Source organism: Miscanthus floridulus, chromosome 1, assembly GCF_019320115.1.
Source record: "Miscanthus floridulus cultivar M001 chromosome 1, ASM1932011v1, whole genome shotgun sequence".
Lineage (NCBI taxonomy): Eukaryota > Viridiplantae > Streptophyta > Magnoliopsida > Poales > Poaceae > Miscanthus > Miscanthus floridulus.
In genome coordinates, this window is record NC_089580.1 from 42,324,147 (window position 1) to 42,349,141 (window position 24,995).

The window sequence follows — 24,995 nt, forward strand, 5'->3', positions numbered from 1 at the left end:
AATTAGGAATATGAGGAGTGCACAATAATTGATATAATGACATACGCAATAACAATCCTAACAACCCTCCTGTGGATGTACACATAGACTATACACTAAGTGACACCACATTATTATTATTTTTTGCGATAATCTGATGTTGTCAGGAAAAAAACGAACATAACAACCTTACTGTGTTACTGTGTATGATACACTTAGATTATACTCTAATTGATACTACAGAATAATTGATATAATTCAATGTTAGTCAGGAAAAAAACGAACCTAAGAACCTTACTGTGGATGATATACAGAGATTCGCAAAGAAAAATATTATACTCTAATTACCTCGGAGGAACACAAATCCAGAATTTAACTACGAAACAGGACAAGCTTTCGAGACAGAATTACTCTAGAGCTGTATCAAATTATTACAGGCATGTTCCCTGTTCATGATTCAGAGAGAAGGCGCATCACTGGAAGGGTAAGACACCGTGATTTTTCTTTAAAGTAGTCCACGCATTAGCATGTCTGTCGCTGTATTGGTGTACTTAGTAGCAGGTGGTGGCATTCTAAAACCAACCAAAAAAAAAAAAGAAACAGAGCAATAGGATTCTGCTACAAAATGGAAGCAGTGCTTCTCAGTTCACATCTGAGGCCGGTTCCCAAGCATCTGACCGACCAAATTAGTCACCTGAAAAGAAAGACCCGAAAGATAGGGGTTAATATGGTGAGACACAAACCAGCAAACATCACATATCAAATGGGAGAATTATGGCCAGTATATCAACATGGGTAATCGGGCATAGGTGGAGCAGCAGGAAAACTATTGTGCTATGGAATAAGCAGAACTATAAATCTGCAAGTGGCACTGTTCCTTTAGATATATAAAGTGAAGATTACTGCATCAAGATCACCATGCTAAAGAAAAAACATAGATCGAGCATATCTCCAGGCATCTGCAGTCTGTGGATGGATATCACAAACTATTTGTTCACAATAAGCAGGTGCTGAGGTACACTAGAAATACATCATTCTTTTCCAACCTAAAGTAGGAAAGACACCATCAAGGACAACTTTTTTTTGACAAATTCAATCAGTGCACAGTCAAGTTATGATATACTCCATAGTCTAGGAATAAGCATAAAAATGAATCCGTAAAGGCCAAAGAGAAAGGGAATCAACAAACATGCCTGCCAATACTTTGAAACGCATCGATCAATGCAACTGTTCTCACCCATATTGAGCTCAGCTTCTTTATACCTGAAATAAAACGAAAAATCAGGAAAAAAAATTCATAGTTCAATCTCACAGATAGATCCTTCTTGGCTATCAATTAACACGCCATGAGAAGTTCCAAGCTTGAGGTGTAATTATTGCAGCTTAGTTAAATTATTTGGTGATTATCCATATATAACATCATAGAGCGTTATTTGTTACATAGAAGTAAGGATGTGCCAACAGGACTATAAATAATAGATTTTAAAAAAAATAAGCTGATCATATCTGTACCTTTTCTCAATGCACTTGTCGAAACAGGTCTGTGTAAGCCTGTATAAAGCATAAAGACACTGTCAGAACAAGCATAAATAAATCAAAAGAAACCTAAATGATTCAAGGCCTGGATTGAGAGGAGTGATATAATATGAGTAGACATGTCCAACTGTTGAGTTGTTAATTAACATAAACAACACACACATTTCAGACGCCCAGGAAAACCCTAAGATTACATTAACGATTAGCATTTCAGATAAGAGGTCTTTGGAAGATTCAAGCCTAATTGTATCAGGACTTGCATGACTATTTAGGAAAAGCCACCACATTCACCTTTTCTTGGAACATATTCAATTCCTTCAGTTAGTTGGAAATGAGGAAACTAAAGATTGCATTATGAATTAGTAAAGCATCTATGCTGAGTGCTAACACCCATCTCTTTGCTGAATTAGCAATCTCCAATTGCAGCCAAAATGGTAGCCACCAACGGCCTACTTGTTACGAATTAATGATCTCAAGGAAGCAAGATGCATGTCACTCACCTATTGAAAAGATCAACCCTGTACTCCATCTCCTTCTCCGCCATCCCAAACATCTGTACGGTGAACGGCGCACAGCACCAATCTTAGCAAGAGCAGCAAATCCAGAAACCGAAACCCAAAAAGGAGGATCAAGGTGCGCCAACCTACCTGCTCCTTCTCCAAGTTGGTCGGCCCGCCTTTCCCAGCCATTGCCGCACCTCTCCTGCAAAGAACAGAGCGAACCAACATAATAGAATCTCAGAACAACACGTCAGGAGTGGAGCTGAGAAGCAACACGGGAAGCAGACCCTCACGGGGGAAGAGAACGAAGGGCGGGGATCTCGCGGGCGGCGCTGAAATTCGATGTCACGATGAGCAGCCGCGCCTTCGCCCCACTCGCCAAGTCTAGCTAGGGTTTTGCTCTCGCCTTCCTTGCCGGCGGCGGAGGAAGCAAACACAGACGAGAGCAGGCGCGCCTCCTCACATGGGCCGCACCCCGAACGGGCCAGCTCACTGACAGAAGGGCCCACTTGTAAGCCCCCGCCTTATTTTGTGGCCCGCAAGCCAGCGTCGTCCTAAATCCTGATGGGCCTCGAGGCCCAAATGTGCTCACTTACAACTGGGGTCCACGAGTAATGCCAGAACGTTTTAATCGTCTTCCTCCAAAATCCAAACCGCTCGCTCCTCACCGAAGACTCGAAGAGGCCATTAGCCATGAGCAGCTTGGCTTATCCGCTCTTCCCGCTCCCGTGCCGCTGCTCCCTCGCGGCGGCGCCGGCGTCTCGGATACCTGCACCTGTGTGCCTATCTGCTTCGGCTTCCGCGGATGCAGAGGGCGAGCTGACGGCGCGGGAAAAGCGAGCGCAGCGTCGGGAGCGGCGGGAGCTGCGTGCGACGGACTGGAAGGAGGAGGTGCAGGACCGGCTGATCCACGAGCCGGCGCGGCGGAGGAAGAAGCCTCCTAAGCGGTCGTGGAGGGAGGATCTCAACCTCGACCTCCTCGCCGAGCTGGGGCCTCAGTGGTGGCTCGTGCGCGTCTCCATGGCGCCCGGCACCGACTACGTCGACCTCCTCACCAAGGCCATCTCACGACGCTACCCCGAAGTCACCTTCAAGGTATCACTTCCTCCTGTCGTTAGTTTTGTTGGCTTGATTGCGTCCGTGCCGCCCGAATTAAGCACTGCCCTGACGAGCATTTAATTTTTAGGCTGTCGCATCGTATTCATACAGATTATGTTATGAGCGTCGTATTCATACAGATTATGTTATGAGCAACATCACGTTGCAGTATTCTTGCGGCTTATATAATTTCATACCTAACATGTGAATCTTAGATTACTAGGTTGAAAGAGATTGAGGATATATATATATATATATATATATATATATATATATATATATATATATATATATATATATATATATATATATATATATATAAACTGTGAAACTGTACTTATGTTCTTACAAACTTGTAACTGTGACTCTTTTACTTGGACAGTATAATCACTGTGACAAGAAAATCTACATTAAGATTACTGACTGTCAATGCTTAATTGTAGCAAGACTTGGATTAAGAGATCTAGTACGAATCTGAATGCTGACAATGAAGTTCTCCTGATTACCGTTCCTCATAGCCTTATAGGAAATGGTTTAGTACTAATCCATCTGAATGACTTCACTAGTTCACATGCATACCATTTTCTTTTCAGCATTTTATTTCTCACAAAAGTTACCTGCAGATTTACAATCCATCCATCCAAGTAAAGAGGAGATTGAAAAGTGGTGCAATCAGTGTTAAATCCAAGCCTCTGCATCCTGGGTTGGTCTTTCTGCATTGTACCTTAAACAAGGAGCTTCATGACTTCATCAGAGACACAGAGGGTTGTTATGGCTTTATTGGAGCTACAGTTGGTTCAATGTGAGTACCTCACTCAGTTCTTTCCATTCCTTCACTTTTGCTCCTCTTTTGTTGACACGTTGTTTTATTGGCATTGTTATGATTCTTGTTTTTAGGTGGCTATTTTCATATTCGTTTTTTGAATTATCCAGTAGTACTTGACCTTAGACAGCATCTCATCCTGTAAATATTTTGAAGAAAGACTTGAAACCATAGCGGTTTCTATGGATATGTGTAATGTAACTACGTCCAAATAAAATATATGCTATCCTTCAACATACTTCTCCAATGACCAGGATATTCTTTGGCCAGAACAACGATGACCACAGTATTTTGTCTAACATAATTGTAACAAAGGCATGTGAAGTATCCTAATCACGACATTTATATATTGCTAGTACATTAATACTGTAGGTCTATAGCAGATCATACCTCTTCTGTGATCACTGATCAGTGATCAGTTATTCAGTTTTTCTGATTTGCACTTCTTTTACCTGTCTTACTATGAAGCAAGAGGCAGATTAAAAAGCCAAAACCTATTCCAATTGATGAAGTTGAATCAATTATTAGAGAAGAGAAGGAGGAACAAGAGAGAGTTGACAGAGAATTTGAGGAAATGGAGAATATGGGAAATGTTGAACCTTTCAGTAAACCTGTTGAAGAATCTGAACTTATGTTAATGAATAAGATCAAGAAGCAGTTTAAGAAATCATCCTCAAATGGTGGCACTAGACACAGTGCTTTTTCGCCTGGTGCAACTGTTCATGTTCTCTCTGGGCCTTTTGAAGACTTCACTGGTTCCATCCTGGAAGTGAATCGCAAAAACAAGAAGGTTGGGCTGATTACAAATTTATCTTAGTGAACTAGTTGTACGATTATTTTGCAATACCTTTTCTTCTGGTATTGTTTGGTTTTCTAAGAAGTGTTACCTCTCACAGGCCACTGTCCAGTTGATACTTTTTGGGAAAGAGAGCTTTGTGGATCTTGATTTTGATCAAATTGAGGCAATTGAAGTGGATGCCAATGATAGTAAACTATGAGGTCTGAAAACGCCTCTAAATCCTCGAGTTTGACTTTGGCAAGCATGCTATGGTAGTAGGCTAACAAAAGAAACGATAGATCTAGAGCATGTTTTTTTTCACCTATGGTGGGGCGCCTTTGGTGTCCCAGCATAGCAGGTCCCAAGCCCTGGTAAAGGAGGAGGGTTGTGTTAGGCGTGGCGAGCCAATGTAAAAACTTAGCCACTTTAATGGAGATAAACCCGAAAGAAAATCGTTGGGGCGTAACCCTCTTAGCGACGCGCCATATCGGAACCCGGGTATGGTGTTAAATGGGCAAGGGCCGGGTCGTCACCCCCGTGACGCGCCGTGTCGTGATCTGGGCATGGTGTCAAGTGACCAAGGATCGGGTCGTCGCTTCCTTAGTGGCGCGCTACATCGGCGCCCGGGTGTAGTGAAAAATGAGCAAGGGTCTTCGCATCTGAGTCGACGGGTGCGAAGGGTAAGGAAGCTAGTCGAACCAATTAGAATCCGTTTAGGTAGTTGGAATGTAGGGTCACTTACAGGTAAGTTAAGAGAATTAGTTGATACCGCGACTAGGAGGCGTGTAAATATATTATACGTTTAAGAGACTAAATGAAAGGGTCAGAAGGCGAAGGAGGTGGACAATACAGGTTTCAAGCTTTGGTACACAGGGACAGTCGCGAATAGAAATGGAGTATGAGTTTTGATTGATAAGAGCCTCAAGAATGGTGTGGTGGGAGTGAGAAGGCAAGGAGATAAGATTATCTTAGTCAAGCTTGTCGTTGGTGATATGGTCTTGAACGTAATTAGTGCGTATGCCCCCCAAGTAGGCCTCGACGAGAGTGCTAAGAGACAGTTCTGGGAAGACTTAGATGGTCTGGTTAGAGCTATACCTAGTAGTGAGAAACTTTTTATAGGAGGAGATCTTAATGGGCATATAGGTACTACAAGCGCAGGTTTCGAGGTAGTTCATGGAGGTTTTGGGTATGGTAGTAGGAATCAGGAGGGGGAGGAAGTTCTGGACTTCGTGGTAGTTTTTGACCTGATGATAGCCAACACTTTCTTTAGAAAGAGAGAATCTCATCTAGTGACCTCCAGTAGCGAACAACACTGTAGCCAGATTGACTTTGTACTCACAAGAAGAAAGGACAAACGAGCATGCTTGGATTGCAAGGTGATACCAGGGGAGTGTGTTGTTTCTCAACATAAGCTTTTGGTGGCAGATTTTTGTTTTCAGGTGCGTGTCCGTAGGGATAAACAAGCTAAGATTGAAAGAACAAAGTGGTGAAAACTGAAAGGCGAGACGTCAGAGGTATTCAGGGAAAGAGTTATCAAAGAGGGCTCTTGGAAGGAAGAAGACGACATAAACAACATGTGAGATAAGATGGCAACCAACATTCGAAAGGTGGCCTCAGAGGTGTGTGGAGTAACCAAAGAAAGTGGACGCGAGGCTAAAGATACTTGGTGGTGGAACGACGAAGTCCAAAGGGCTATTAAGGAGAAGAAAGAATGCTATAGACGCTTGTACCATGACAGGAGTGTGGACAACATAGAGAAGTACAAGGTGGCAAAGAAGACTGCAAAGCGAGCTGTAAGTGTGGCAAAGGGTAGAGCGTACGAGGATCTTTACCAACATTTGAGTACGAAGGAAGGAGAGAAGGACATTTATATGATGGCTAGGGTTCGTGAGAGAAAGACACGAGACTTCAACCAAGTTAAGTGCATTAAGGATGAAAGGGAGCATCTCTTGGTGAAGGAGGATGAGATCCGACATCGATGGCAAGAGTATTTTGACAAATTGTTCAATGGTGAGAATATGGACACAACCTTTCAGTTGGATGACTCTTTTGATGACACCAATAGGCGCTTTGTGCGGAGAATCCAAGAATCTGAGGTCAGAGAGGCGTTGAAAAGGATGAAAGGAGGTAAGGCGATGGGACCGGATGGTATCCCAATCGAGGTGTAGAGATGCCTCGGGGACATAGCTATAGTATGGCTAACCAAGCTGTTCAACCATATTTTTCGATCGAATAAGATGCCTGATGAGTGGAGGAGAAGTATATTGGTACCGATCTACAAAAATAAAAGGGATATTCAAAGTTATACGAATTACCGGAGAATTAAGTTGATGAGCCATACTATGAAGCTATGGGAGAGAGTTATCGAGCATCGCTTGAGAGCAATAACGCGGGTCTCTATGAACCAATTTGGTTTCATGCCCGGAAGGTCAACCATAGAAGCTATTTTCTTAATAAGACAAGTTATGGAGCGGTATAGGGAGAAGAAGAAGGACCTACACATGGTTTTTATTGACTTGGAGAAGGCTTATGATAAAATACCAATGAATGTTATGTGGTGGGCTTTGGACAAACATAAAGTCCCAACGAAGTACGTCGGGCTCATTAAGAACATGTACAACAATGTTGTGACTAGAGTTCGAACAAGTGATAGAGACACGGATGACTTCCCGATTAGGATATGACTACATCAAGGGTCAGCTTTAAGCCCTTATTTGTTTGCTTTAGTGATGGATGAGGTCACAAGGGACATACAAGGGGACATCTCTTGGTGTATGCTTTTCGCGGACGATGTAGTGCTAGTTGATGAAAGCCGGACAGGAGTGAATCAGAAACTGGAGTTATGGCGGGAGACTTTGGAGTCCAAAGGTTTTAGACTCAGTAGAACTAAAACTGAGTATATGAGATGTGACGTCGGCACTACTAGTTGAGAGGAGAAAGATGTTAGTTTGGAAGGTCAAGTATTGCCTAGGAAGGATACCTTTCGATATTTAGGATTAATGCTACAGAGGGACGGGGATATTGATGAAGATGTTAGCCATAGAATCAAATCAGGGTGGATGAAGTGGCGGCAAGCGTCTGGTGTCCTATGTGACAAAAGGGTACCACAGAAGCTAAAAGGCAAGTTTTATAGGACGGCGATTAGACCTGCTATGTTGTATGGTGCAGAATGTTGGCCTACGAAAAGACGACATGTTCACCAGTTAAGTGTCGCGAAAATGCGTATGTTGCGTTGGATTTGCGGTCATACAAGAAGGGATCGAGTTCGGAACGATGATATACGTGATAGATTAGGGGTAGCGCCAATTGAAGAAAAGCTTGTCCAACACCGGTTGAGATGGTTTGGACATGTGCAACGGAGACCTCCAGAGGCACCGGTGCGTAGTGGAATCCTAAGCCAGGATAGTAACGTGAAGAGAGGCAAAGGAAGACCGAAGTTGACTTGGGTAGAGGCAATAAAAGGAGACTTGAAAGGATGGAATATACCCAAAGACTTAGCTTTAGATAGGAGTGCTTGGAAGACAACTATTCACGTGCCTGAACCTTGATTGTTTCTGATGGGTTTCAACTCTAGCTTACCCCAACTTGTTCGGGACTTAAAGGTTTTGTTATTGTTGTTGTTAGCCAAAGATTGTATAGTAGAACATGCTGTCACTATTATTGCACTCTCTGATTTGTGCTCCGCCATTATGATATAAGTAATTTTTCCGTTGTTTGACAAAATTCAGGATTCCATCACATATCAAATTGTTTCTGTTTAGGAGATTATCTGAGCTCCTCCATACTTTAGATGCAGCAGAGGAAATTTTCGAATTTGTGGCTTTCTGCTACAGTGTCTCTCTTTATGCTTAATAACTGAACAGGCATCTTGTGTTTATGTATCACAGTACCGATAACTTTTATCGACAACTCCAGATCTCCAGCTGGGCCTGAGTGAATGAAGCAGGAACTTCAGTGGGTGGACAGTGGACCGTTGAAGACCCAGTTATCAGCAAGAGAAACAGTTAGCACATCTGCACATGAGCTGCCGTCAAAATTAACTAGTAAGTTCTGAGTTCACTAGCATGTGTTCTATAACCTTATTCCATTGAAATTGATTTCCACTGTTCTTATTTTCTATTTGTCAGGGGTTACTGAAATGCAATTTATAAACAATGAGGATGCTGAAGTTGAGATATCTGACTGACTTCCACTAGGCTGTTCACATTTTGCTCGAATGCAGAAAGAAATATTTCAATTTTGTCAGTCCCTTAGGCCATTCATTTCATACTTTATCTTCCTGTATTCATTTATAAATAAGTTAAAATCGAAATAGAAATTCGAATTTGTCTGAGATTGTTTTTCCTTGAGTACTTGGATTGGATCACCAGCCACTTTTCAATTATGCACTGTGCATGCAGCGACCCGGGGCTTCGTTGAATCGTTGGCTTGCTTCGGTTCCTGAACTATGGCAGACGAGACAGAGATGGCTTTGTGGAAAGATACCCAGCTTAATTATTTGTGCCAGCCAAAAGCTTTCGATTAGGAACAAGACAATCTTCCTCCTTTTGCTTTTCGCTTTCCGGGCAGCTTCCACAGATCTGCCCTCAAACAAGATCCAGTAGTAGTAATGTTCAGACAAAATATGCATTCCCTTCACCCGAACTGCTCTATCATGGCCATAATTGCAATAATTTTCAGACAGATTACGTGCTTGCCATGTCAACATCCTGAAAACGTCCCCTATCCCCTGCTCCTGCAACTGCAAGGGGAGAATTGTACATTTGTACTCTAGCAGCGAGCGCCAGAGCAGCAAGCACAGTCACCATGACTTTTTTTTTTTTTTTGAAGAATCAGTCACCATGAGAATGCCCTTTTATGAGGGCAGAGATGTGGTCCTGGAGGCTGGAACGCGCTCTGCACTGGAGTGCCACTGCAAGTCTGCAGCTGCCCCTCACTACAAAGCCAAATCTCCATGGCTGCATCTTACTATGATCAAATCATGAACAGGTGATGATTACCAAACGATGATGATACGAGAATTCAATTCAAAGTCCTCTTAAACGTGGGCAATTACTTTATTTGAGAGAGAACGGCAATCTCGATTAACCAACAGAAGTAAAAAACAAATCTACGGAGTCACCAGTACAGCGCTTCTACCACTACGACTGTTCTTCACCAATGAGATGGTGAGATGCAGCAGCTACTCGAGGTCCAGCTCCAGCTCCAGCAGGGCGCATTGGCACCCACCAACAACTCTGTCGGAGGAGGGTGATCCGTGGACCGTGGCGCCGCGCCATGCATCGGTCTGTCACGGTCGGCCACCACGCGGTACCAGGTAGACCCGGGCGCGCACGACGGCGCCGTTCCCCAGCCGGAACCCGGGCGCGACCGCGAACCCGACGACCATGCCGGCGCCGGCGTGCGGGGGCGCCCCGGTCACGCTCTCCATGTACTCCTGGTGGAACTCCGCGCCGCGGCCGGCCTCGAAGTGGCTGGGCGGCGGCTCCAGCGCGAAGGCCAACAGGTGCAGCAACCACATGGCCTTGGCCGCGCGCAGGAACTCCCCGTAGAAGGGCGTCCGCGGGTGCGCGCCGGCGTTGACCACCCTCCGGTGCTCGCCGTCGCCCAGGACGGCCTCCTCCACGCGGGGCGGCAGGAGCGCCGTGAACTTGGCGGCGGCGTAGCGGCCGAATGCGCAGGTCGGGAGCACGCCCAGCAGCTCCGCGGGCTCCATCCCGCGCATGTCGCGGAACTGCACGTACCGCTCCCGCCGGAACGCGGCGGGGTCCAGCAGCGACGAGAGGGAGCCGTCCAGGTAGAAGGACTCGTGCTCGAAGCCGCCGAGGAGGGCGCGCGTGACGTGCGCCTCCAGCGCGTGCTTGGCCAGCTGCGGGGAGGATACCGGGATCTTGGTGAGCGATCGAGTGGCCGCCGCGAGCTCCAGCCCCGCGGCGCGCATCAGGTGCGCGAGGTGCCCCGCGAACGTCAGCGTCGCCGCGCGGGCCTGCTCGGCACAGGAGGTGAACAGCTCTGCCGTCGGCGCGCCGCCGGGGCCGTTCTGCTTGGAGAGCGGGTGGTGGTGGTGGCGCCCGTTACGGCGGCTGGTGGCCGCCGCGAGCTTCTCCTTGAGCCCGTCCACCTCGGCCTGCTTGGATTGGAGCTGGCGCTGGAGGTCGTCGAGCGCCGCCTCGTACGGCGCCACGGCCTCGCGGAGGGGCGGCGCGGAAGGGTTCGGGCGTGGGATGTGGCCCGCGGCGGCGGAGCGGCGGAAGCGGTCGCGGAGGCGCGCGAGGTGGCGGAGCTTGGCGACAACGGCCGCGTCCGCGGCGCGCATCTTGTCGGGGTCCCAGGGGCAGTGCGCGCCCTGGAGCGCGGCGTAGGCGCGGCGCACCCCGGAGACGGCGTCGAACACCTCCGCCATCAGCGCGTCCGCGTCGCGGGCGCGCTCGGCGCCCTTGGCCGCGGCGGCCAGCCTCTCCTTCTCCTGCTCCCCCTCCTCCCAGATCTTGAGCTTCTCCTCCTCCTCCTCCCCCTCCTCTTCCTCGATTTCCTCCGCCTCCGCAGCGGACGGGGACCGCCGGCATTTCTCGCTGCTGGAGACGGCGTCGGCGAAGGGGTCGTCGTCGTCGTCGTCCAGGTCGCTGTCGACGGAGTCGCGGAGGGTGTAGTTGCAGGGCAGGCGGTTGGAGAGGCAGGAGGAGGCGACGCGGTGGATGAGGTCGCCGACGGTGACCGGCTTGGTCGCCATTCCTCGGCGCTGCGACCGAGCCTTCCCCTGCGGGCTGCGGCCGGCCAAGCTGCTTGCTTTGGAGTGGGGGCGTGTGATCGGCGTGGGAGTGGGAGCGGGGCGGAAAAGATGCCCTGTGGAACTCAGTGTCGGGTAGAACAAGACAAAAGGCACTGAGCTATAACATGCACCATCAATTCTCGTCCGAATTAAAAATGCTTGCTAATCCTCATAAAACGTACTACAGTGCTAGTTTAACCAGAGATCTTTCTTTTAGGCTCTGTTTGATAGTAGGAGAAGGCAGAACCCGCTTCACATGCGCAATGAAAAAGGGCTTATATGGTATTTCGTTTATGAAGTCTATTCCCGTAGATTAAGGCCCTGTTTGGTTCCCCCTCCTAAATGTTTTAGGAGCTAAAATCTGGATAAAATCTGTCTAAAGAACCAAACACCCCCTCCTAAAACCTCCTAAAAGTTTTAGGAGGCTGGTTTTTCTTTAGGAGCTCCACCCCCTCCTAAAACCTCCTAAAGTCCTTCCTGGACCCCCACTACCCCTCATTTATTGCCCCCTCCCCCCCTCTCTCTCCTAAAGAAGGGTAAAAGTGTCTTTGTTCAACAACATTTACTGCTTTTAGTCAGTTTTAGGAGATGCAACCAAATACTCTTTTAGGAAGTTTTAGAAGGCTGTCTAAAACTTTTAGGAACTAAAGTTTTAGGAGGTCGGAACCAAACAGGGCCTAATTTAACAGGGCCTTTTATCATAAGTTATGGAGAAGTCAAAGCTAAAGCTGCTAAAAAACCCGGATCCTAACTAATTGTCGTGTTTTCACGTTTCACGACCTTTGGAATAAAATAAAACGTACAGTAATTTACCGACGTACAATCTCTACTTGTATCATGGTGCGAGCCAGCTCAAGTTTTGTCACAACCAGGAGCGATGTGCAATTACTTCTAGCAAGGACGTGCTGTAGCATTGTACGTAGCTCTGACTTCCAGATTCTTTAGCTTTTTTTTTTTTGGCGACGGATTCTTTAGCATTATGCTAGCCCGCATCTACGGTTACGCACGTGGTCTCGTGTCAGATGCTCTACTATTTGGGGTCCTCCATCCTTCGCAGACGGCGACCGTGCGTTGCAATCGCTTGGCTCTCTGATCGCCATTATCAAGTGCCTACTTTCACCCGCCTACAATACAATTGTTCATGAAATCGTTGCAAAATTTACTGGTCGGACAACGGCAGGTAAATCTGCCATCTGATCACGATTCAGAAGTTCAGGGTCATCGGATCTCCTATGCTCGCGGTCACCGCGATCTCGTGGAGAGTTGGGGGTTAATCGAAGACTAGAGTAGCGGCCTCGAACTTTGTTCCAAGTTCTCGTTTAGATTTGGTACTTCTAAATTGCATATTCAGCTCTCTAAACTTATTTCGAGTTTTTATCCACGTCTTCGTACTTTTAAATTGTGCATTTAGCTTCTTAAATTTGTCATAAGTTCTTATCTAGGTCCGGTACTTTCAAAATACACGCTCAATTCCCTAAAGACGTATATATTGTAGCATCCTGGGCCGTCACTTCTCCGTACTACGTTACATGTGCCCACCCCACTCGTGCGGCCACATTGTGTTCTTTCACCCATAGTGGTGTATTTGCACAGGGGACGAGGCGTGCGGTGGGATCTCTCGATAGACGTGCAGACCTAGCTTCCTAGGACCATGTCGCTTGGCTGCTCTTGTCATGTTTGCTCTACCACACGTCCTAACCGAGCCTCACCGCCGCCGTGGCCCTCCTCAATTCCACTTGATCGCTCTTGCTCCAACTCATCGTGGCGTTGACAGCCGCCTCATCGCCACCACCGCACTCCTCCCCATTGAGTGGGAGTTCATGCTCATTCTCTATATTTTCTTGCACTCAGTTTCCCACTATCACAACCTTGGCAATGGCAAGGCCGTCGTTGCAGCGGAGTGGGTGAGTGTAACTTACGGCATGGCGGCACTGTTCGTTTCACTAAAATATGGCTTATGCCGCTACTTATGCTGATTTGTTGCGAGAGGAAACACTGTTCGTTCGTTGAAAAGTACTGCTGAAGAACAGGACGATAGCCTAGGGTGGCAACGTGAGTGCAGTATCACACAACGATGCACACACAGGGAAAGCGTAAGGTAGTAGGGCGAGCATGTTATAGCGCTTGTAGCTACACATGTAAAGTAGGCGTTTTACAGTGTGGCAGAGGCGAGGATGGTGGTGTGGGGATGGTCAACCATAATGGTATAATAATACAACTTTAGGTATTTAAGTGTGCAATTTACATGTAACGGGTCGAGATGAGAACCTGAAACAAGTTTAGAAAGAGAAACATGTAATTTGAATTAATGGGAACCTCAATAAAACTCGGAACTACGAGCAAGTTCGAGGACCTGAAATTTGCTTGGTACTCCCTCCACCCATGAAAACATGCAACTATGGATTACGTGCCAGAAAAAGTAGTTCACGTTTGACCAAGTTTCTAATGAATAATATTTATATTTATGGCCTCAAACCAATTTATTATGGAAATACATTTCATAATTAATCTAATGATATTTATTTAATATCATAAATATTAATATATTTTTATCTATAATTAATTAAACTTAAGATAAAAAACGTGACACGGTGCTATAACTGTATGCTTTCGTGGAGGGAGGGAGTACTACCACAGCTATAACACGTGACCCCACTGGGGGGCCCACGGCGCCGGCCATCGAACCCATCGCCTAGGACCCGTCTGTCTGTCAGTGACCATCCGACCCTGCCTCAGAGCTGGTTCGTGCACCCTCCCTCCTGGCTTGGCTTGGCCCGACCAGGCGACCACTGCCTCCGCCCCGTGCCGCCTAGTCGCACTCGCGCACCGCGCGAGATCCACCTTCCCCCGCGCCCGCCTCCGACGCTCCGGCGCGGCTGCGTGAGCCCTGCCCTACGGAGGGGCTGGGCTCTGGCTTACCCGCAGATGCGTCCCCTTCTGGCCCTCGCCGCCGCGTGCGCCCTCCTCGTGGCCGCCGGCGCCGCGGCGGCGGAGGAGGCGAAGAACTCCACCAACAAGTTCCGGCAGCGCGAGGCCAGCGATGACATGCTCGCCTACCCCCACCTGTGAGCACCGCGCGCTTCTCCCCAAATCCCCTCCCTCCCTTCCCTCCGCGATTTACGAGCCGCTCTAGATTTGGAGTAGCTGCTGGATCCTTGGAGGCTTGGAGCGATCGGATGGTCCCTGTGGGTTCTCGTGGGGGCGTTGCGACTGATGAGATTAACGAGCTTTTGGGTGCTAACATGCTAGCGTGCCGCTGGTGTTGATTTAGGCGTTGGATTTGTCTAGTGATCACCTGTTCGTCGATCGTTGAGTGCTGCAGCCTCAGTTTCGCATTTGGTTTCTTGAGGTTCTGGGGTTTAAGCACCACGTGGTATAGTGAATTTGAAAAAAATGAAAGTGAGCAACTGTTGTTTGGTTTGAGCATTATGGTCGCTTTTGAGTAGCTTGAATTGCTGCTACTTCTGTTCATATTCCAAAAGAGATAGCAACTACTGTCGTCCTCCAATCCCGTCTGTAATCTAGTAGAGCAAGGTTAATAATACAGCCTGCCGGCCGGCCGGCTGCAGGATCTTTGCAGTCTTCTCTCAGCCCACCCATACAGGAGTTAGCTCTTCACTATTAATACATGGCCCACTTGTCTCTCCCACAAAGTTTCTCAGATCATGTGTCTAAGCCGGTTGTAAGCTTACAGCCCGCTTATCTTCTCTCTCCTCTCCTCTCTCCCCCACGTCAGCATTCTGCCGGCTTACAGTCTACTATTATACTTGCTCGTATTGACACAAGATTTAGAAAGTAGAGCTGTCAAAGTGAAACATTTTTTTTATGTATGTAAGGCTCACACTATGACCGCAGCCTAGTCAGAACTGATCTTATAAACTGTTTGAAGTAAGTGTGGGTAATCTGAGTATCACTTAATTTTTTTGGATTGATCATGTCTGAACCTGTGGCAACTGCAAACATCTGTTCTACTAGTAGTATGTTCTCGTACTGGTCATCTCAGCGATTATACTATTAGTGCTGACAGCGATTTACCTGCATTTAATTGATAATTGCTGCATGGCACATAGAAATCTGATAAAAGCCAAATAATGAGCAAACTATGTACTAGTTGTTTGATGCAAGGCCTATTCTTTTTTTTTGGGTTCATATGTCATAGGAATTAGACCTTCTATGCATTCAACGAATTTCAGCTAAAGTTAACATCTGCTATAGTGAACTTAGGATGTAAGTTCAATTATGCTTGTCACTAAATTTTTGACACATGTCTAAGTACTATCTCAATTGAAAGCACACCTTTAAAGTCAGTTAAGTAATAGTGGTCGTCTACATGAATTGCTTAACGCACCCAATAAGTTTATCTATACATTGTCTTATAGAGATGAAGATGCTTTATTGCAAACCAAATGTCCAAAGCATGTGGAGCTGAGATGGCAGACTGAAGTTAGTTCCAGCATTTATGCAACTCCTTTGGTCGCTGATATCAACAGGTATTTGTCACCTAATTTGGCGTCTGTCTTTAGCATCACACCAATTGTGGTTATCTGTGTCAGAGATCTTTCTCTCTATCTTCTGCTGTTTATGAACACGTTAATCATTTTGTCTTTTATTTGTTGCTCATGCAAGGATATTGTGTCGTGCATGAAACAATGTCAACTTCTGCTGTTTCTGTAACTATTAGTGTTTTATGCAACATTGAATGAGTACAGCATTGCCATTGCCAACACTAGACCATATTGTTTCTTGTATTTATATATGCAGTTTTCACAAAGTTGATTTTCAAAAGGTCAAACACATATGTTTCCGTTCTTCCTATTAGTATTTTAATGAATTTTCCTGCATAAGATTTCATAATAGACACACTGTTAATGAACCTTTTTCTGTTGTGTAGTGATGGAAAATTGGAAGTAGTGGTGCCATCATTTGTTCATTACTTAGAAGTTCTTGAAGGCACTGATGGAGACAAAGTGCCAGGTGTTGTTTCATTGCCATTTTACATTCTTAGTTCTTCCTTACAGATTCTGAAAAGAATTCTCATCTGTACCTAATTATTGTCTGTGATGTCGTAATACCCTTTTAGCTCCTGAAAGAGTTTTGAGAAAATTTCTCCTGAACTTTTAAGACATGCTAAAATAAATTGGTTTGGTTATTATTTGTTATACACTTTTCAGGATGGCCTGCATTTCATCAGTCAAATGTTCATTCAAGTCCTCTTCTCTATGACATTGACAAGGATGGTGTACGGGAAATAGCTTTGGCTACTTACAACGGTGTTGTAAATTTCTTTAGGTCAGGAACTCTATGACAGACAGTTTTATGTCTCCCTGTTAAATCCAGCAATATTTATTTGTTTATTATGTAGGGTGTCAGGTTATATGATGATGGACAAGCTTGAGGTACCTCGTAGAAAAGTACGTAAAGATTGGTATGTTGGGCTAAATCCAGATCCAGTTGACCGCTCTCATCCAGATGTTCATGACAGTTCAATCGCCAAAGAGGCTACTTCTAAGGAAACTCCGGTAATAGATCAGAATAAATCAGGTATCCAAGAATCTTCTATAGGAATGCAATCTTGTATGTTACTTTTTATAGAAATGTCTTTTTTGGTTTTTGGATCTCATGATAAAGCTTAACTTGCTATCAATTAGCAGAACTCCTGATGTCATCAACTTGCTTTAAGGGAAAAAAAAATTGCATGCATGTTGCACCAGGACCAACTATACTAACTGCTGTGGATATGGACCTTCTATGCATTTCATTTTTGTAAAATATGCAAGATTATCTGTTTTGTTGTTATTTATATATGCTTATCATTGTAGGAAGTATGGAGGGAGGTGAGGCCCTGAAAAATACATCCGAACAACACTCAGTTGAAACAAAACTTAATTCTACCCAAGCGCAAGAGAATGTGCAGTCGCCGAATAATTTAAACGACACTCATTCTGGGAGCATCTCTAGTGTTACTACTGAAGCAGAGAATACATCACAATCACATACTCAGAGACGCTTGCTTCAAACAGCTGACAAAAGTGACGAGCAAACAGGAAGCTCAAAAACTCACGAAAGTGATTCGGGAGCAAAAGTAGCAGCCACTGTTGAAAAAAGTGAGCTTCTAGATGAAGATGCAGATGCATCATTTGACTTGTTTCGGGATCCAGAAGATCTACCTGATGAGTACAATTATGATTATGATGACGATGTTGATGATCGTTTGTGGGGAGATGAGGACTGGAAAGAACAAGAACATGAGAAAGCGGAAGATTATGTCAGCATAGACGCCCACATCTTGTCCACCCCAGTAAGTGATGCTTTAGTTCCTTTTGCTTATGTTTTTTTCTATCCATCTCATAACATCTTGTCCACCCCAGTAAGTGATGCTTTAGTTCCTTTTGCTTATGTTTTTTCTATCCATCTCATAGATAGGCTTGAGTTATTATCCACATTCTTGCTACAGGTAATCGCAGATATTGACAAAGATGGTGTACAAGAAATGGTGATTGCTGTATCATACTTCTTTGATCATGAGTAAGGCTTCTCTTTTTGCTACAAACACATCCTGTTCAAGTTACTCATGACTTCTTAATAATGGCTTCAAATTGATTAAACTTTGGTTTACTTACATACAAAAATTGAGGCTTAACGGTTTGTCTATCATTGTGAATTTGAACTTAAGTGGCCTTGGAAATGAAAAAAAAAAGAAACATATGTGCAACTTGTGTCCCAAGAATAAAATGACAAAACTTTATTTCTACATCATCATGTGTAGGTCTTATTAAGATTGAACCTTACCTTCCCTGGTTCTTTTAATAAATTTTGTCACCAGATTTTGTACTTTCCTTTCACAAAACTGGCAGGCTTAGATTTTTTTGTCAGCAAAAATGTGCCAAATCGGGTGTTAGTCGTGAACTCGATGTGTTTTCTTGGTGCCAGTGCTTGGTGTTTGTTAGTCTTGCTTTTATGATTGATGAAAACTGTTTTTTTAACAGAACTTGCTACCACAAACTCACTTGAGAATTTTTGGTTTGTGTTTTCTGGCTTTTATTTGCAGATATTATCGTGATTCAGATCATGCAAAAGAACTGGAAGGAATTGACATTGGAAAATATGTCGCAAGCAGTATAGTTGTCTTTAACCTTGACACTCGGCAAGTTAAATGGGCTGCAGAGCTTGATTTGAGCACAGATACTGTAAATTTCCGTGCTCATGTATTTTCCTCTCCAACTGTGGTTGATTTGGATGGTGATGGATATTTGGACATCCTTATTGGAACTGCCTATGGCTATTTTTATGTTATCGATCATCGAGGTAAGTTTGTAGTCTCTTAATATATTAATTAAGGATTGAATCCAAAGGAAGCTTTGTTCTAAGCTGGGTTTTCCCTATATTTTCTACATATCAAGTTTCTAAATAATACTCCCTCCGCTCCAAATCATAAGACATTTTGGCTTTTCTAGATACATTGCTTTTATTATGTATCTAGACATAGTGAATATCTAAGTGATAGCAAAAACTATGTATTTAGAAAAGCCAAAACGTCTTATAATTTGGAATGGAGGGAGTAGCTTTCATTACTAGGATAGTGGTATTTATTGGTGTAGTTACAAATAGTGGGATAATAACTAATAATCCACCCTGGCAAAGGGTAGAGCACACCAGTTCACTGGTCTGTATTCCATTCCTGACTAAGGCACCACCTTGAAAGAAAAATATGATTTATTCCCTGGCTAGAGAAAAAGGGATTTGCTGCCTAGTAAAACAGAAGACTACTGAATGAAATTAGTGGCCTATATTGAATCAAGCTTTGCTGGTCCGTCTATGATAAAAATCGCATTGGTTTGGCTGATTGAACGGGAGGGGGGGGAGGGGAGGGAGATGTAATATAAGTTCTGTATTGGTGTGTTGGGTTCTGGGTGTCTTGTATGTGGTGTTGTACTTCGGTACCCTTCCTTCTTAAATCTGAATGAAATGACACACACCTCTTGCCTTCTGTGCGCTGCTAAACTGTTTATATACGTAAAAGTATACATGCCCTCTTCTTATTTTGATTCTGTGAATTAGGTAAGGTTAGGAACAAATTCCCCCTTGAGATGGCAGAGATCCATGCACCAGTCATTGCTGCGGACATCAATGATGATGGCAAAATTGAGATGGTTACCACTGATTCCCATGGAAATGTAGCAGCATGGACTGCTGAGGGAGAAGAAATCTGGGAAGTGCATCTAAAGAGTCTGATTCCACAGGCAAGTTTCATATATTTCTTTTGTATAAGATGTTGATTGATTGTTGCTTAGTTAGCTCGTTATTTATCTGTATGGCAAGGCACTACACGTCTTGTCATTATCTGTACACTTCAAGTGATGCATGTGCTGAAGATGCATTCTTAGTTTAGCTCAAAGCAATACGTACATCCAAAATCTTGCGTAGATTGTTTACTTGATTCTCCCATTTCGTCTTAAACTTATGCTATGGCCCTGTTTGTGGGAGCTTTTGCTTCCCCAGGAAGCTCCAAAAGCCAGAAGCTCCCCCCAAATGGGTTCAACGCTATTTTGAGACTGACTGAGAACATTATAACTCAGTTTCAGGCCAAAAGAAGATATCATATATACTTTCACCCCACCATTTCATTTACTTTATATTCGTTTTGTTATTATACTTGGCTACAATTTCTATAATGCAGTCTGATTATTGTCATATGATGACAGAGACCTACTGTTGGTGATGTCAATGGAGATGGCCACACTGATGTTGTGGTCCCAACTGTGTCAGGAAACATCTATGTTCTCAGTGGAAAGGATGGCTCAAAAATCCAACCTTTCCCATATAGAACACATGGAAGAATCATGAGTCCTGTTCTACTGCTCGACATGAGTAAACATGGAGAAAATGCAAAAGGGCTAACTCTTGCTACAACATCCTTTGATGGTTATTTATATCTGATCGAGGGATCAAGTGGCTGTGCTGATGTTGTCGACATTGGAGAGACCTCGTATGCCTTATCTTCTTTGCTTTGCTAGATGTTTGATATCATTGTTGGGGATTATGTACTGCACTTCAATAAAGTCGGTTGATTGTTGCGCTTTGACTGGTAGGTACACTATGGTTTTGGCTGACAATGTGGATGGTGGAGATGACCTTGATCTTATTGTTACCACTATGAATGGAAACGTCTTCTGCTTTTCCACGCAGTCACCACACCATCCACTTAAGGTTGGCAATCTGTTTCTGTAGGCCTTCATTTTACTTTACATTATTTGACTCATCTCGGATAGTGCATTGGTCTCTCGGTTAACCCTTGCAACCTATGCTTGAACCTTGTTTGAACTTCAGAATCACATTCTCCAAGATTTTTATTCTTTTGATTTTTGGATGTTTAAACTTTGTAAAACACTTGGTTAGCATGATAGAGAGAATTTCTCATTCTATATTTTTTTCCCCAGCCAAGCTTATCATTCTAATTTGATGGCAGGAATGGCGGTCATCAAACCAAGGAAGGAATAATGCTGCATATCAGTACAACCGTGAAGGTATTTATGTTAAGCATGGTTCCAGGACCTTCCGTGATGAAGAGGGCAAGAATTTCTGGGTAGAGTTTGAAATCGTTGACAAGTACAGAGTGCCCTATGGGAATCAAGCTCCTTATAACGTGACGGTATATTCTTACTCCTAAAGTATCGCGTGAGGAATGAGCTAAAATATGTACACTAACTTCAACTACCTTTGTTTTATGGTTCAATTTCAGGTAACTTTACTTGTTCCAGGGAATTATCAAGGAGATAGGCGCATTGTGGTCAGTGGTGTGTATCATCAACCAGGGAAGCAACGAATGATGCTTCCCACTGTTCCTGTTAGAACTACTGGAACTGTGGTCGTGGAGATGGTTGATAAAAATGGGCTGTATTTCTCCGATGAGTTCTCACTCACCTTCCACATGCATTACTATAAGCTGCTGAAATGGCTTCTGCTACTGCCAATGCTTGGAATGTTTGGTGTTCTCGTCATCTTGGGCCCCCAAGAAGGTGCACCACTGCCATCGTTTTCACGGAATATTGACTAGTGACTCATCTGGTGAAATTGCGGCGACCCATTGAAGCTGAGAAAGCAACTTAGAGTATCCCCAACATTTTCACAGAATGTTGACTAGTGCTTCACGTGGTGAAATGCCTGGGGGCATTGAAGCAGATAAAGTCACTTAAGTTAGAGTTCCCAACATCTCCATGACTTAAATGTCATATTATTCGCACTGTAATATACTGGGTTTTTTCTAATCTGCATAGAAAACATGCAATGTATTGCTCCCAACAGTTAACCAGTTCAAGGATTATAGATTTAGTTTTACAATAGACCCATTTAGTTCTGCAGAAGAATTTTGTACACACTTTGAGCCGTTTTCTAACTGGTATGCATATTGGCTCACCCGAACAATCATATCTAAACATCATTTCAGTATGTGTGTGTCACGGTGCCAAAAGATGCAGACACTGCTGATCAAGAAGGGAGAATGGTACCAGGCGGAAGATCAGGCCCAGTATACGTTATCAAGGCCCAAAGTGGGAAGCCGGCCCATGACGATGCCGTGACCATCTCGTGTGCTCACTAGCTGTTAAGGGGAGGAGGAGACGTGTAGGAAAAGTTGAATGGAGAAGGACGAACTGGCCAGCTGTGCCGGAGGCGTGAGAGGCGAGCGATTGCTCGATGTAATTACTACTCCCTGTCAATCCACTAGTACTCGTTAATTGAGCCATGGTGAAGTGAGATCATAACAATTGGTATAGGAGGTCACCGATCCGGTGGGCTCGGCGGCACCCGCCATCGTTCAGGTACGCTGTCGCCGTTGGTCGTTCTCGCCTTGATCTGGACTCGTAATTCCTGACGGCAAGTCAATCTCTGTTCATCGCCCTCGAGTGGTGTTCGTGAGGTCCCAGAGGTCCACGCCGAGGTTGAGTTGGTCGGCGTTAACATCGCGGTCAGCTGCTCTGCTTCCGCCATTCACCTCCACCAATTTCCTTGTTCTCCACCAAATTCCATGTTCTCCACCAAATCTTTGGTTCTCCATCATCGATTACCCTGGCGTCAGTTCCTGACTACCTTCTCCACCCTCAGTACCAAACCCGTGATCAGAAACGCATCAACAATATGGAGATTCAGTTGAGCAACCTTGCCACTATGATGAAGGAGCTCCAGACGCAGAACGCGTCCATCCAGCACACCCTGAACGACAACCTCGCGACGCTCCAGGATGTGGGCGTGTGGCGGCCCCAGATCGATGCCAAGGTGGACGACCTCCACAAATCTGTGACGGATCTACGACTCAAGGTGGATCACCTGATCTCTCACCCGCTTGCGACAGATCGAGCGAAGCAGGTCTTCGACACCGAGCTCATCGACCTCACGAAGCCGGTAGCTGCTCATCTGGTTGCAACCACGTCTGAGGCGGCTTCAGGGCCGTTAGGCCGTGGCGAACAACACAGTCACCGGGGTGGTCACCACCATCGTGCCGACCCCGGTCAAAGGTGTGAATCCACCCCTTCCAACGTTTCCCTCAAATTTCACTGCTCAGCAATTTTTTTGTTGTGAATCAAGATATTCCTCAGCAAGAGTTTTCTAAGTTCGATGGCATGAGTCCCAAATTATGGAAGAAGCGTTGTGAGTCATACTTTGATGTTTATGCTGTACCTGAGCATTTGTGGGTGAAGATAGGCGTGATGAATTTCGTAGGCTCAGCTGCTTTCTGGTCACAATCTGTAGAGTCTATCTTACAGCGTTGCTCGTGGTCTGATCTATGCATAGCTATTTGTAGTCGTTTTGAGCGTGATCAGCAAAACTCTCTTAACCGCCAATTCTTTAGACTCAAACAGACCACTACGGTAGCTGAGTATATTGAAAAATTTGATGAACTCATTAATCAGATCTTGGCTCATGACCCATGTGTTTAGCCCTCATGTTATCACCGGTAGATTTGTAGATGGTTTGAAAGATGAAATTCATGCTATTGTTCTAGTTCATCGCCCTTCCAGTATGGATGCTGCTTGTTCTCTGGCCCTTTTGCAGGAAGAGGTGCTGTCAGACTCATCTTCAACAGAGTCTCACAGTGCTAGTGGGCATTCTGGTTTTCGAGCTCGATCTTCCAAGCCACAATGGTCAGCTCCTCATACACCTCGTGTTCAGACAACAATGTCCAATGCCACACCTGTCAATCTAGTGGAAATAGCTAAGCCATCAGGTGTTGAAGAGAAGCTTCAAAATGTCAAGAACTATAGAAGAGCTAAGGGCTTATGTTTCAAATGTGGAGAGAAATGAAACCCCCAACCATAAATGTTCCGCTACTGTTTTATTGAATTTAGTTGAAGAGCTGTGGCAACTTATTGATAACTCTGATGAGCAAGATCAGTACCACTCAGATTCTGGAGAAGATTTGATGCAACTGTCATTGTCAGCTGTTCAAGGCACTGACACTGTGCAAACTATCAGGTTAGTAGGTGATCTGTATCAGTATTTTGTGTTACTGTTGTTGGATTCAGACAGTTCTAGCAGTTTTATCAGTCAATCTCTAGCCGCTAAAATTCCTAATTGGACACCTCTAAATACACCTGTGCAAATTAGAGTGGCCAATAGCACCTTGTTGCAATGTACTCATGAGCTACTACATTGTCCTATTTATATTCAAGGGCATTGTTTCTTGGTGAATCTGAAAATCCTGCCACTGCATTGTTATGACATCATTTTGGGCATTGATTGGCTTGAACGGTATAGTCCAATGGAAATACACGGGAAGAACAAGTTGTTATCATTTGAGTTTCAGGGTGACCAAATTCAACTTGTGTGAATTCAACCCAATCTGCAGCAATGTCCAATTATCATTGCTCTAGAAGTGCTTCAACTTCATACACAAGATCAGTTGTGGTGTATATTTGAAGTTTTTTAGATGGCATCTCAGCACATATCTAGTAGTTGGCCTGCTGATCTTCACAGTATTATTATTCTAGTATCAGCACCTATTTGAGAAGCCCAATAGGTTACCTCCTGCAAGACATATTAATCATACTATACCACTGATCCCTAGTGCTCAACCATTTAGACTAAGACCCTACAGATACAATCCTGCTCAAAAGGATGAAATAGATAAACAAGTTCATGAGTTACTTTAGAATGGATTGATCAAAGAGAGCAACAGTCCCTTTGCCTCTCCAGTTCTCTTGGTCAAAAAGAAGACCGGTGACTGGAGAATGTGTGTTGATTACAGAAGACTAAATGCTCTGATAATTAAAAATAAGTATCCATTACCTGTCATTGATGAAATCCTTGATGAATTATCTGGTGCTCAATGGTTCACTTCTCTTGACATGACAACAGGCTATCATCAAATCCTGATGGAAGAGGCTGATCAGTATAAGATAGCTTTTCAAACACATCATGGCCATTTTGAATATACGATGATGCCATATGGGGTGACAGGTGGACCAGCTACTTTTCAACAAACCATGAATTACATTTTGGCACCTCTATTGAGAAAAG

At 44.6% G+C, this 24,995-nt stretch overlaps 4 protein-coding genes across 6 annotated transcripts; 2 read left to right on the forward strand and 2 right to left on the reverse strand.

Annotated features, from left to right (window-relative positions):
- Positions 1–296: 296 nt before the first annotated feature.
- LOC136499714 (mitochondrial import inner membrane translocase subunit TIM10-like) lies at positions 297–2,447 on the reverse strand. 2 transcript variants are annotated; one of them, XM_066495288.1, is made up of 6 exons: positions 2,309–2,447; positions 2,163–2,217; positions 2,016–2,068; positions 1,492–1,530; positions 1,173–1,242; positions 297–673 (listed from the first exon to the last, which is right to left on the reverse strand). In XM_066495288.1, exons 2-6 carry the CDS (start codon positions 2,202–2,204, stop codon positions 626–628), a joined length of 252 nt encoding a protein of 83 aa, XP_066351385.1. In that variant the 5' UTR covers positions 2,205–2,217; positions 2,309–2,447; the 3' UTR covers positions 297–625. The 2 variants fall into 2 exon arrangements, with proteins under 2 accessions (XP_066351385.1, XP_066351422.1); XM_066495325.1 differs by having other exon boundaries at positions 2,303–2,436.
- A 250-nt stretch (positions 2,448–2,697) lies between these two features.
- LOC136499565 (uncharacterized) lies at positions 2,698–8,751 on the forward strand. Of its 2 annotated transcripts, none has more exons than XM_066495230.1 (5): positions 2,698–3,110; positions 3,737–3,915; positions 4,405–4,726; positions 4,833–4,935; positions 8,630–8,751. In XM_066495230.1, the coding sequence occupies exons 1-4, from the start codon at positions 2,709–2,711 to the stop codon at positions 4,932–4,934; spliced, it is 1,005 nt and encodes a 334-aa protein (XP_066351327.1). In that variant the 5' UTR covers positions 2,698–2,708; the 3' UTR covers position 4,935; positions 8,630–8,751. The 2 variants fall into 2 exon arrangements, with proteins under 2 accessions (XP_066351327.1, XP_066351287.1); XM_066495190.1 differs by having other exon boundaries at positions 8,602–8,734.
- A 1,006-nt stretch (positions 8,752–9,757) lies between these two features.
- LOC136499475 (protein GRAVITROPIC IN THE LIGHT 1-like) lies at positions 9,758–11,570 on the reverse strand. Its single transcript, XM_066495129.1, has one exon. It carries the CDS (start codon positions 11,442–11,444, stop codon positions 10,005–10,007), a length of 1,440 nt encoding a protein of 479 aa, XP_066351226.1. The 5' UTR covers positions 11,445–11,570; the 3' UTR covers positions 9,758–10,004.
- A 2,658-nt stretch (positions 11,571–14,228) lies between these two features.
- On the forward strand, positions 14,229–21,921 carry LOC136481121 (protein DEFECTIVE IN EXINE FORMATION 1-like). The gene is made up of 13 exons (XM_066478488.1): positions 14,229–14,548; positions 15,863–15,973; positions 16,375–16,457; positions 16,655–16,772; positions 16,846–17,024; positions 17,303–17,781; positions 17,938–18,008; positions 18,532–18,788; positions 19,542–19,723; positions 20,186–20,469; positions 20,573–20,690; positions 20,950–21,132; positions 21,223–21,921. The coding sequence occupies exons 1-13, from the start codon at positions 14,409–14,411 to the stop codon at positions 21,535–21,537; spliced, it is 2,520 nt and encodes an 839-aa protein (XP_066334585.1). The 5' UTR covers positions 14,229–14,408; the 3' UTR covers positions 21,538–21,921.
- The last annotated feature ends 3,074 nt before the right edge of the window (positions 21,922–24,995 follow it).